At 40.0% G+C, this 13,364-nt stretch overlaps 1 protein-coding gene across 8 annotated transcripts in view; it reads right to left on the bottom strand.

Annotated features, from left to right (window-relative positions):
* The window catches only part of LAMA2 (laminin subunit alpha 2), a 593,715-nt gene that overhangs the window by 220,936 nt on the left and 359,415 nt on the right, over positions 1 to 13,364 (bottom strand). For all 8 annotated transcript variants that reach the window (XM_075268017.1, XM_075268020.1, XM_075268018.1 and 5 more), the window contains one exon: positions 12,867 to 13,003. In XM_075268017.1, the coding sequence (XP_075124118.1) occupies positions 12,867 to 13,003 (137 nt within the window). The remainder of the gene's footprint in view (positions 1 to 12,866; positions 13,004 to 13,364) is intronic.

Below are 13,364 nucleotides of genomic sequence, written 5' to 3'. Positions count from 1 at the left end.
TCATCTGTTGGTGTTTTTGGTTTGGTGGTTGGCTGTTGTTTGATTGGGGGGTGTCGGGTTTGCTCAGGTGGCTTGCTCCCCTGGATGTGCACCTGGAAAGCTAGCGTCCTCTTCTGTATGGTGAGCCATAGGGGGAGTCTGCCTAGCTCTTCTCTGCAGGCCATGTTGGAGGTGTTGCAATGAACATGGAGCAGGTATTTGCAGAACTCCAGGTAGAAGGTTTCTGTTGGGCTAGAGTCCCATTTTGGCTGGTCTGGGTAGGTGGCTGGGCCCAAAACCTCGCTGCCATAGAGAAGGATCGGGGCGATGACTGCGTCAAATATCTTCAGCCAGACCCTCACCAGTGGTTTGAGGTGGTACAGTTGATGGCGTAGAAGGTTCTGCAGGCTTTTGCTTTCAGGGTTTCTATTGCTGCTTTGAAGCTTCCTGATTGGCCGAGCTCCAGCCCCAGGTAGGTGTAGCTGTTGATTTTCTCCAGTGTGGAGCCGTTCAGTGTGAATTGTGGGGTGGGGGCTTTGTTGTGGCCCTTCTTCTGAAATACCATGACTTTGGTCTTCTTGTGGTTGATGGGTAGAGCTCATGTGGTGCTGAATTTTTCCAGCACTGACAGGCTTTCTTGGAGGTCTTTCTCGGTGGGGGACAGGAGTAGGAGGTCATCGGCGTATAGCAGGAACTTCACCTCTCAGTTGTTCAGGGTGAGGTCTGGGGTTGGTGAGGCCTCCAGGGCTGCAGCCAGTTCATTGATGTAGATGTTGAAGAGCGTTGGGCTCAGGCTACAGCCTTGTTTGACCCCACGGGCCTGTTGGAAGTATGCTGTCCTTTTTCCCATTCACCTTCACACTGCACTGGTTTCCGGTGTAGGAGCTCTTGATGACGTCATACGTTCTTCCTCCTATTCCACTCTCTAGGAGTTTTAGGAGCAGGTCTGGGTGCCATACTGAGTTGAAGGCCCTCTTAAAGGCCACAAAGCAGGCGAATATCTTGCCTCTTCTGGTGTTGTGGACGTGCGTCTTGATGAGGCAGTGCAGGGTGTAGATATTGTCTGTGGTGCGGTTGTTTGGCACGAACCCTGCTTGGCTCTTGCTGAGGACCCCGTGTTGTGCGAGGAAGGTGAGGGTTCTGTGTTTGATGATGCTGTTGAACAGTTTCCCCAGCATGCTGCTGACGCAGATCCCTCTGTAGTTTTTGGGGTCGTATTGGTCTCCATTCTTGTAGATGGGGGTTATGAGGCCTTTGTTCCAGTTTTGGGGGAAGTGTCCTGCATTGAGGAGGAGGGTGAATAGTTTTGCCAGTGCCGCGTGTATTGCTGGAGGGCTGTGTTTGATCATCTTGGGTAGGATGCCGTCAGGGCCGCTGGCTTTTTTGCCTTTCAGCAGGGCAATTCTTTCCTGTATCTTTTATGGTGATTGGTGAGTCCAGAGGGTTCTGGAAGTCCTTGATGACTTTCTCCATATCCCTCAGTTTGGTGATTATCTGTTGCTGTTCTGGGGTTAGGTCTTCTTCAGGGATGTTTTTGTAGAGACCTCTGAAGTAGTTAAGCCAGATGTTGCCGTTTTGGATGTGGAGGGAGTTTTTCTTGGGCTTTGTGCCCATATGGTACCAGGTCACCCAGAATGAGCTGTCTTTGAGGGAGTCCTCGAGTTACTCTATTTTGTGGGAGAGGTACCTCCGTTTCTTTTCTCTGAGGATGCCTTTGTATCACTTGCGCAGATTGTCGTAGGCTTCCCTCACCTCCTTGTTGTTGGGGTCTCTGTGTTTTTGGTTGGAGGCTGTTCTTAGGGTACGGCGTAATGCTCTGTAGTCGCTGTCGAACCATTTGTGGGACTGTTTGTTGGTTTCTCTTATGGGTTTGGTTCATTTCAGGCCTTCTAGTTCCGATGTGTTCTGTAGGATGTACTTGAGATCCTTCACAGCTCTGGTGACTTCCTGGTGACTATCCAGGTGTTTAGAGGATGGTATCTGCTCATTGTGGGAGATTTTGCGGTCTGAAATTCCTTTTGGACCCCAGATTGGCTAAGGTCCCACGTAGTGAAATATAGAAAAAAAAACAAAAACGCTACAGTGAAATGCATTGTGTTTCTTTTGGCACCGCTTTTCACAGCATTTTGGTTGAGTTTTTCACAGCATTTTGGTTGAGTTTTTCACTGAGGGATTTTCTACTCTTATTACAGCCAAAGGGAAAATGCGAGTTTCTGCAGGTATAAGTGACATGCTGCAATGTCACTGCAATGTCAATGCAGCTTTTCCACAGCAATTTTTTTTTCCGTAATGTGTAGATGATATTAGCCAGAATCTGATTCACTTTGCATATTCTATAAAAAGCGGTCTATTGCCATGTTGTTTCTGCGGTGGCTGCGTTTTTACAACGTGGGGCTTTAGCCTTAAAGCTAGTATTTATAAATCTAGGGCAAGGCCTCTTAATGTCACAGTTGTTGGGACCCGTGGATGAGATATTGGTTTGCTTGAGCAGCCAATTGAAATCTGTTCTTTCTATTCGGGTTTTTTTGTTGCCAGGGTTATAGATTTAGGAAAATAACTGGATTTCAAATCATTCAGGTGAATTTTCACTTTTGTGTTAATATCATATTTCATGTATCTTAATACAAATAATTTTAAAAAGTAAAGGATACAATGATCAACAAATTGAAAGAGCCACTTTTTGTTGTAAATTTACAGTAGTAGTAGTAGGCTTGGTGGCACACTTTCTGGAACCAACCCCCAGATGTACTTGCTCCATTGGCCACCAGTATGTTTGTACCCCTGCGATTATGGTAGATAGTGTTGAGCGAGTAGTATTCGATCGAATATCTCGCCGGCATAGGAATGTGTGTAATTGGCCGAACACCAAGGGGTTAAATGCATTGAATATTCAATGTGTTTAATCCCTTGGTGTTTGGCTGATTATAGGCATTCCTATGCCGGCGAGGTATTCGATCGAATACTACTCACTCAACACTAATGGTAAACTTTAGCCTCTTATTTTGTATCTTAAACCCAATATCACTTGGCTTTTATTGGTAACTTGATATCTCGATTAACTGAATGTAGTATATTATATGATTGAAATACATTATCCCAATGCCTAAAATAGACAGATATCAAAATATAATATACCAATTGGCTTTCTCATATTGCTTATGCAATTTTTTTTATTTCATTTTATTATTAAGTTATTTACTGGCATGTTTTTCTTTCCTTCTTTGGTAGCATCTTAGCTAAATGAGTCTAATCCGGTATGAGTTCTTTTACTAAGATATGAGGCACTTTCATCTGAAATTAGTAGACCAAGATGATAAAATTCACGTGTAGCACACTCTCCTTTTACCAATGAAGGCATCAGAAGTGATTTGACTTGTGACAATAAGAGCTGGGAGCACTTCCAAACAATGGGCCTCATAGAGCTCCCAAGTGCTGCTGCCAGACCTGTTCTGCTATGTGTATAGCTTCCAGCTTGGCATGCAGATAAAAAGAAGCTTTCGACTATAAAGGAAGGCCTCTCTACAAATGATTGTTCATAGATTCTCTACAGTAATCATTTAAGCATTTTATATGCCTAAAGGATAAATTCAAGGTCAGTGCTATAATTTGTTTGATGTGGGTGCTACGAGTTATAAAGCAATTTATATTACACGCACTCTGTAGAAAATGGTGACAAGATGATAAAATGATGAAGGTGAGCACTGCATAATGTAAACTTGGTAGAATTGAATATGTATTGTACAAGATGTACAGTAGAATATATAGAACTTCAAAGCCTGAGAGTTTTGAAAGGTGTATTGTGTATACAACGATGAAGAGCTTCATTGCTATGTGGATCATCCCTATGGTAACAAAAAGCTATTTGATATAGAGTTCCCCATGGCATTTACATTAAGATCACAAAAAACATATATCAAAAGCTTTACAAATTATCATTTATTACTTTAATGCTTTATTAACCATTTCAATATTATTCAAATATGAGTCCCTGAACAGTCTTGATGCCTTCCGAACTGGGTTGGAAGAACAGTGGTTCACAATGACTTCTATATAACAAATCTAGTCAATAGCAAACATATTTATTTGCTGCTTAAAGGAATTGTTGGCCTATCCGTAGGATAGGTCATTAATATCAGATAAATGGGGAACTCACAGCCGGCATCAAGTGACATGGAGTATGAAGGAGACCACACCGTATATTGTGTAGTGGCCGAGTGACAGATGCAGACAAAACCTCCTCTGTGTGCATTCCCATTGACTCTAATGTAAAAAACACAACCTTCATATTTGTTTACTATTGTAACAGAAGAAAAAGTCCTGCATGTGCAATGTTTTCTTCCAAAAAGAAAGCTTCCGGCCAGGGCCCCACGTGGCAGAAACAATGCAGAAACCCCCCCAGAATTTTACAGTCCCTGCAAAGTAGATTCTAGCAAATCAAAGACTAAGGATGCTCCATTTGCATCAGTCATTCTTCTACTGTCAATGTCCGTTGCTCTAATCCTATAATGGATGAGTGCAATGGACATCAATAACAGTAGTGTGAATCCAGCCTATCTACTTACTATGCACACTAAACCTACACTATTTTATTATACATTTTGACCCTTTCACATCATTGTTATAGTAGTTGTGTTGACATCTAGTGACTAGAACTTTGGAAATCCATATAATTCTCTTAAAATAGTAAATTTGCCAATGTCCCAATAGTCTTTGGTAGGGTTGAGCCGATCTTGAGATTGCAAAATCAATTTTAAAATCTGATTTCTGATCATTTTCCAGCCGATCTCGATCCTGATCGCGATCGTGAAATTTACTTGATCGCCGATCGGAATCCGATCTTTTCCGATCCCGATCGCTCAACCCTAGTCTTTGGGTATACTAGAAGCTTATTTTGGCAGTTTACACTTGTGAAACTATATACAATATACATATATGCAATAAATAACAGTAAATTAAAGTTCTAATATTGTTTAAAATTATATTTTTGCGTTATTGAGATTCATCTGATGAATTCACTAAATCTGCTGCATCATAATACGTGTTACACATTTTCTCATGTCTGACAACTCAATTAGATATCTTTTGATGAGAATAAAGGCTGATTTTAAAATATGCATTTCTTCTACCACGAGTAAGATTGACACATACAAGAGGATTGTGTATTAAACAGTTGTGTGTCTATTACCCACTTCAACAGTGACCTTTGAATGATTCAATTTCTTTTTATGAAAACATGTTTGTCAGTGTAGAGCATGATCCGGGGAAGCCATTGAGGCTTCTTGACATTATGTTTAATATTATGAACATATGTAGTGACATTTGTACTGGAATGATAATGGACTTCTTATATCACCTGTGTGTATACACATTTTATTGTAAATTCCACTCTCTGTGCTCATCTTCAGAAAGCTAATAAAAATCATAAGATCAAAGGATGACACACAAACAAGAAGGTTAATTCCCTCTTCACTGTATTGTGGTATAGCTTTCATGGATCCACTATTGACTACTAAAAAAAAGTTTTAATGCAACATGGAAGGGTCAGACAGATAGTAGAGGGCTTCTGCGCAAGAACAGTTATGGACTCCTTGTTTTCCAATATATCAGCATACACCCCCACTTCTCTCTAACAATCCATAAGTGATCGCTAACCATGAGGTCAGGGCTGTATCTGCCATGTGGTGAGATAAGTATCTCGCCTCAGGCGGCAGATTGCAGCGTCCCTGAGGGGGGCTGCAATGAAAGTATTTGTTAGGTGAACCTCGAGAGATTTGTCTTGTGAGGTTCACCCAGCCGTTTTGTATGAACAAACATGTCCAAAACGGAACTGCTATTATTATACTCTGGGGTCTCTTCAAAACTTTTTCTCGCCAGAAATATGGTGTAAGTTTATTAATAAAACCCTCAGTTTACGAAATATACATACTTACTTTACATTTCCACTCATTTTGCATTTACCTATGGTTTTATCTCAAATTGCCTGTCTCAAAATGCAGCATGATATAGCTATGGCATTTTGTTCTATGATTTTTCCATAAGCTTATCTATAGAGCAAAATTTAAAGAAAATTTCATCAAACTATCTGCTTAACACTACATAAATGCATTTGTGAGGAATCTCTTAGACTGAAATCAATTACGGTGTGTAATTTTTGATGCAATTTATGATGTAGTTCTTTGTGCCAAAGGCAGAAATCGATCCAGCAGGAAAGAAAAGTTTACATCAGTCCCCATTCCTTTTGAGTCTACAACTGGCTTTTGCTTATTAAATGCATCAAAAATGTCACCAAAAACTGATGTGATTTCTGCTTTTGGCCATATATACCAATCTTTAAATTAATGTTCATCTCTCCATAAACAATTGTCTCCATCATGACATGCTTAGTGCATCTATCACAGTTATCCCCAAACCTAGCAAGTACACCGCCTCCATGAATAATAGACCAATTTCATTCCTAAACTTAGACAATAAACTATTTTCCTCCATCCTTGCCACTCGTGTGAATAGCTTCCTGTCCTCCGCTTCTTTATGATGCATTCTGACCAGGTGAGGTTTATTCCTTGTAGACAGGCCTCTGATAATGTTAGAAAACTATGCAATATTATATATTGGGCCAACTGCCATCATAAACCCATCTCCTTGTTGGCTTAGAACAGGCCTTTGATGATTTTTCCTGGACTTACCTCGTGCATGTGTTGACATTTATGGGAATCACTGGTCACTTTCAGAGAGCTCTTTGTTCTCTCTATTGTGACCCCATCACATTCTTGAAACTCCCTATGGACTGCACAAAACCTATTTGAATCTATCATAGCCGCCCTCTATTTCCTGCTTTATTTTCCCTCGTGATAGAGTCTTTAGCAATAATATTTGTCAGGACCTGAGTTGTTGTATAAAATTTTCTGGCGCTGCTTGTCTGGGGATTTGAGTCTGGGTCCTGTAATTCTCTGATCATTCTCTTTGCCTCTAAGCTGTATAGTTGGTGGTTGGGTGCCTTAGTGTATACTTGAGCTGGCTGGGTGTCTCAGTAGATGAGAGCTTCAAGTGTTTGACATTGTCATCAACCTATGAAGTCTTTCCGGGGACTGTAAAAGGCTGATTGCTGGCTTCAGTCCTCACAGGTTTTTGTTGTTACCAACTAGGATTCTTGGCCTAGTTTGGTAGGAGTGTTTTGTGGGAGTTGCACGGTATCAGGAGCTGGATTGGAAGTGGTGTGCGTTTGTTCTGTGTGAGAGTCTGTTTTACCCTCAACATTTCTACTCAACCCCTGTCCTGCATTTCTGGTTTCCTGTCACTGTTTGGTATTAGGAAGAATATGCAAATCTGACTTCCATGATGTAATTAGGATGCCAGTGCCTCAAGTATGCACACCAATAGAGGGCGCTCACTGAGAATGGGCAAGTCTGTCTTCCATGATGTAATTAGAAAGACAGAGTCTCAGTAAAGCACAACCTATATGGTGGTCTCTCCCCATGGAGTGACGATATCCCCTCAACCCTGTCTAAGCCTCTCACCTCTGCCAGATCAGTCCTCTCTGCGCCAAGCTGATGAGATGCAAGGACATCGAAACAGCTGTCCTTGGCTGAGAAGACTGTATCTGGTTAAATCCCAACATCATTGCAAACAAAGGCCTCTGAGAAGGTCGGCATGATGTTAAAGGGAGCGCCCTCTATAGGTTGTGCTTGACTGAGACTCTGTCTTTCTAATTACATCATGGAAGACAGACTTGCACATTCTCAGTCAGCGCCCTCTATTGGTGTGCATACTTGAGGCACTGGCATCCTAATTACATCTTGGAAGTCAGATTTGCATATTCTTCCCATGTTCCTTTGCAGTGGAGCACTCATGGCTTAATAAAACTCCACACACCTATATGGTGGTCTCTCCCTATGGAGTGATGATATCCCCTCAACCCTGTTTTAGTATTAGTGAGTTTTTGTTTAGGGCTTCAGATTTATTTTGCCCCTGTCCTGTGATACCCTTTCCTCACTACTCCACTTTCCTCTCCTCAATTCCTGTTGTGTATTTATGGTTGTACTGTGCCTGCTAGTTCTCCAGTATGTCCCATCCTAGTTGTTACTGTTTGCAGCTGCACCTATTCTTTCATTATGGGTAACTGCCTCTAGTATCCCATTCCCTAGCCTCTTTCAGCTCTCACCCCATCTGCCTGTTAGGTCTTCGTGTTTAGCAAGCTAGTAGTTGTTGGAGCCAAGCTTAGCTTGGGTACAGCTGACCAACACCCTCAGGCAGCTGTTGTAGTGCCAGGGACAGCTTTTCTACCCCATTTCCATAGAGGTGCATGAAGCATTCAGTATCATAGTTGCTCGGGCATTGACACAACCGTGGCAATATTCTCTACTACCCTGATGGTAAGGGTGTGCAGTTCAAATTACACAAATACAAATCTAACCTTTTTCAGATGACCTGCTGTTAACTATTACTAAGTCTTTAGTTTTCCTCCCAAACTTGATTAATACTCACACCCATTTTATGCAACTATCAGGCTTTAAGCTTAATATATCTAAATTGGAAATTCTACATTGTAATGTCTCCATAGCCATCGGTAAGATGAATACCTTAAATTTTGGCTTCCAGTCTAGGGGTAAATGTTTACTATACCTAGGTGTTAACCTTTTTGAACTCAATATAGGCCCATTTTAAATGGAATTATGCCACACTGATCCTGAAGCTTCTAAAAGATCAACAGATCTTGGTGCATGGCACTGCCCCACTCTTTCTTGGATTGGAGGGGTTCACTCTGTTAAGATAGTTACACTGCCCCACGTTCTCTACTTCTTTCGCACCTTCCCAACCCCAGCAACTGCTGACTCCATAGCATCTTTTTAGAAAGAAATATCTGATTGTATTTGGGCGGATAAACGGCCACTTATTCACAGGCGCGTTATGTATTTTCATAAGAGTTATAGGGTTATTTATTTATGTATTAAGCTTGCTTATGTAGCACCATCATATTCTGCAGACATTGTACCTCAAATAGGCTACCCAACTTAGATCTATCCATTATGAAACTTTTTGCCCACAATGGGTGACATTGGAATCAGCACTGGTAGCTTTACCTTGGCCCGATACATGTTGAAATTGTGGTGGAGTGTTCGTTTTCAGCACAGCTTACAAAGCTCGATTTCACCTTTAATACCACTGTTTTCTAACCCCCTCTTCCCTCCTGGCCTATCGCCTAAGGTATTTGGTGGCGCACACTTAGTTTTCACTGCTTCAATGATTTCCTCTTTATCCATCAGGTTTTCACCAAAGAATACTTTTTTAATACATTCTCCCCTGTAGCGCTATAGTCCTTTCCCATATTCTTCGATGTTAGTTTGGGGTCTTGATACCGTTTTACCCCTCTACCTTAGGCCGGGATCACATCGGTTTTTGGGTTTCCATTCAGGGAGTCCATTTGGGGACCCCACAAATGGAAACCTATATGCATTAAAAAGTAGTTACCTTCAGGAAACCACACAGACCCCATATTCTATAATGGGGTCTGTGTAGTTTACGCTCGGTTTCTGTATGAAAAAGTCCTGTTTGGCTTTGCTTTTTAGCCCCTATAAAAAAGTTGCCCTGCATATCATCAGTGCTTTTCTCCCTTTTTTCCTATGTATCTAAACATCATTCACCAGCTGAAAATCAAACAGTTCAGCAGTAAATGTACCGCCATGTTTTCTGCAGGATTATTACCATAAGACTGGAGCAGGATCATGCATATAAAGCAGTGCAGGAATACTATGGGCAACTTTCTCTCCTATTTACTTTTATTGTTAATTTCTAGTTTAGAGTTATTATTCAGTGTATTATTAACTAAAAGCAAACAAAAAAGCATCGGGAACCTCTATTTTGTCCTCTGGGAGAAGGTACAGCAAAAACCTCCGAACAGTGCAGTGGGTAACTATATCATCAAATACAAGACTTACAACTATGGTGTAAAATAACTAAAGTGACACAGGAAAAAAAACAAAGCAATATATTACCAGTTTTAAGATAAATGAATATAACAGAAAATTTTGATATCTGTAAACTCATAAATATGTAAAAAAACGAGGATAATACACTGAAAATATGAGACCCTGTCAGGCTGTACATTAAGAGTTGCTGCAGCTCCTACTTTAAGGATGTAACTTTATGAGTTATTACTAGCCTTCATGAGTGTTCCAGTAACAACCACCTAGAAAAATGACTTGCAAACATCACAAACTTGGAGCCGCTGCCTATATATCATTAGTAATTTAAAGGAAGTGTTTCCCTGGGATATTACTGTCACACAGATATGATATTTTGTAAATTGAAAACAAAATTCTGCATAATGTTTGAGAGTACAGAGGGATATTAAAAGGGAGATCTTATACATAATTAAAAGGAGCTCTTGGAATAAACTAGCATAATTGTTTAATTTGTTTACACGCAAAAACTACGAGCACTTCCCACAACGCAGAAGCCACATTTTATTTCTGTCTGTTCAATAGTGAAATTATGCTTTAGAATATCTTATATATCTTATCTATCTAGCATATGTAATGTGTCATGTGTTCACTTCTATGCATAATATAAGAAACGTTGAAATTCTGAATGTGTAGCAAGAGATGGCGAAGAACAAAATAACACACTACAGTGGAGAATCTCTAAGCTATTTCCATTTCAATGAGAGGGCATCATTTTCTAATGTCATAACAAATCCTATAGAGACCGTGGTAATTCTATGTATGGGTGGAACAAGCTTACTGATACGTATTAACAAGCTTCACTGTGCTGAGTGAAGTTCAATGTGAACCTTATAATAAGATACCAACTCTTCAACCAAATGGTAGCCATAGTGAATTGAATAATGGTTCTAGTTCTGCCAGATCAATGAGGTTTAATGTTCAGTTGGCCAGGATTTACAGAATTCAAAGTTCTCAATGCAATGTTATGTTTTTTTTTACATGGATTGCTCATACATCTTTTTATACAGTATGTGATTCTAAACTCTGAGCTCATTTATCAATATTTTCTAACAATGTTTTCAATTATTTATATTGCATCAACATATTCCACAGGGCTGTACATAGATTATTTCCATTTGGTTCTTGTCCTTAGGCTCAAAATATAAATTCACCTATCAGAGTTAATTCGATATGTGGGAGGAAACCCATGTAAAGATGGTGGGAACATTCAACTCCATGCAATTGTGCTAGCCACTGTGTCACCCATATGTTTTTATGTATTACAAGCATGGCTCAAAAAAAATGTTCGATGCTAGAGATGTCATAGAGAAGTGGGACCATTTTTCATTATGGTGGAATTGTATTGTAATCTAATGATTCTGGGAACAAGTGTTCCATCTTCTCACAGGATATAATGAACAGGAGACAAATACTGTGGTGGCATTACTATCTTATTCTTGCTTTCCAAAATCAGTCCATTCACATTAGATGATGGAGACAAAGGGATTAGTGAGCTGTTTCAATAGAACTGTAGTGCTTAGTAATGCTAAAGAGACATCCAAATAAGTAGAAGAGATGTATTAGTGGATATACTAGAAGTCATAGTGGCAAGAATATTTATTAGATGAACCTCACGAGATTCATCTAATGAGAATAATCTTCGGAGGCCTGGGGGAGGTGAGCAAACATAAAAAATGTTAATTACCTCCAGTGCAACTCCCTGTCTTTGGCCTCTTCATTGACATCACAGACGTTATGTTGTTCAGGTCGGAATCACGTATGTCTGTGACATCAATAAAAAAGCCCAAAGACAGTAGGGAGTGTTGTCACACTAATAAGATATAGTACCCCTTCTGATGCACGTCTAGACCTCTCACAAAGCCAACTAGCACCACGCTCTGCACCTATGAAAGGCAGTAACCTCAAAATAGTTATCTGTAGATGAGTCCCTCTTCTTTTTGGATGTGTTATTCTGGCTAGGTTATTATTACCAGATTAGATTAGATTAGATTTCTTTGGGAGCTAGTTTCCCAATGGTGGCATTACAGCAAGTTCTTCTCTTCCACCAATGAGGTCTTATACCTTACCCTTAATTCTTAGTAGAGTATTCATGGTCTAATAAGTCTCTTCCCTTCGATTCAACCTGGTCATTTTTGTTAACATTTAATATGCTTAACTTGTTCCTAACCTGACCAAGGTGAGGCACCGGGTGGTCTTTTTGTTGTATAAAGAGTATGTTCAGACATAGTGATTAGAGATGAGCAAGTACTATTCAAAACGGCAGTGTCGAATAGCACTCACCCATAGCAATGAATGGAGCTGACTGGCACACAGACGGGGCTGGCGTCCTGCCGCTTAACCCCCTGCATGCCGGCTGCATCCATTCATTCCTATGGGTGCGTGCTATTCGAAACTACCTTTTCGAATAGTACTCGCTCATCTCTAATAGTGATCATGTTGCTGTTTGTTGCTGCAATCTGTTTGCAATTTTGCAGTAATTGTGGCAAAAAAATTGCAACATGACTGCCATGTTAAAGTATATAAAGATAACATGCATGTATTAGGATAAGGCTAGGTTCACATCTGATACTAATCAACAAAAAAAATTGTATGGGTTGGCCCCACCAGCCTTGATCTAGCCCAGTTTATAAGGCTATGTTATTTTTAGTCTAATCACTACTCTTTATACTGTATTCAGCTAGCAAAGTATGATATATGACAGCTATAAAACTTTTCTTGGTAGCATCATGAAAATAGTCAATACTGTCAATAAAGTTCCAGTAGAGATAATATTAAATCATATGTGAGGATCCATGTCTGCCCTTAATCTCCAAGTGGGAAGGAAACTACTCAGCTTAGCCACTGAGTGTCAGACCTTGACGTTTGTGACCCTGAATTAATATTGGCTACCTGATATTTACACCACTGAGAAAATATTGATTGGCCAACCTTGCATCCAGTGATCCTGCTGTATCCCCAGTGGTTTGGTGCACACTTATCACACTGCTCTCCAATGGTGTTGGGAGGACAAACACATTCTCCAGTTTCTTCATCGCAATTATTCCCAACATGAGGGCATTCACAAGCTTTACGGGGAAAAAAAACGCATATTAGAGAAAAAGCACAGTTAAATCGTAAAAGCTAAAATCTATGACTTATTAACCATATTATGTAACCATTGTTTGACTATATACATTATGATAGAATGATATGTAACATACAATATTCACTAGTTGAATGAATGAACTATATAAACCATAGTACTAAAAGCAATTTTCTATGGACAACCAAGTAATCTTTTTAAGTATTGTTCATTTAATGTAAAAAAAAAAAATCATTGTGCACTTTTGGTTCTATAATGCTTCGGTCTGAAACAGTACTTCCTAGCAATAACTTGTAATATTCTTTTGTGTAAAATATTAATTTAAAACCTTTAATGTTAGATTG

The sequence above is a fragment of the Leptodactylus fuscus genome, chromosome 3 (assembly GCF_031893055.1).
Source record: "Leptodactylus fuscus isolate aLepFus1 chromosome 3, aLepFus1.hap2, whole genome shotgun sequence".
In the NCBI taxonomy this organism is placed as follows: Eukaryota; Metazoa; Chordata; class Amphibia; order Anura; family Leptodactylidae; genus Leptodactylus; species Leptodactylus fuscus.
The sequence above is the reverse complement of the archived record's forward strand: the minus strand, read 5'-3'. Positions and strand labels throughout refer to the sequence as shown.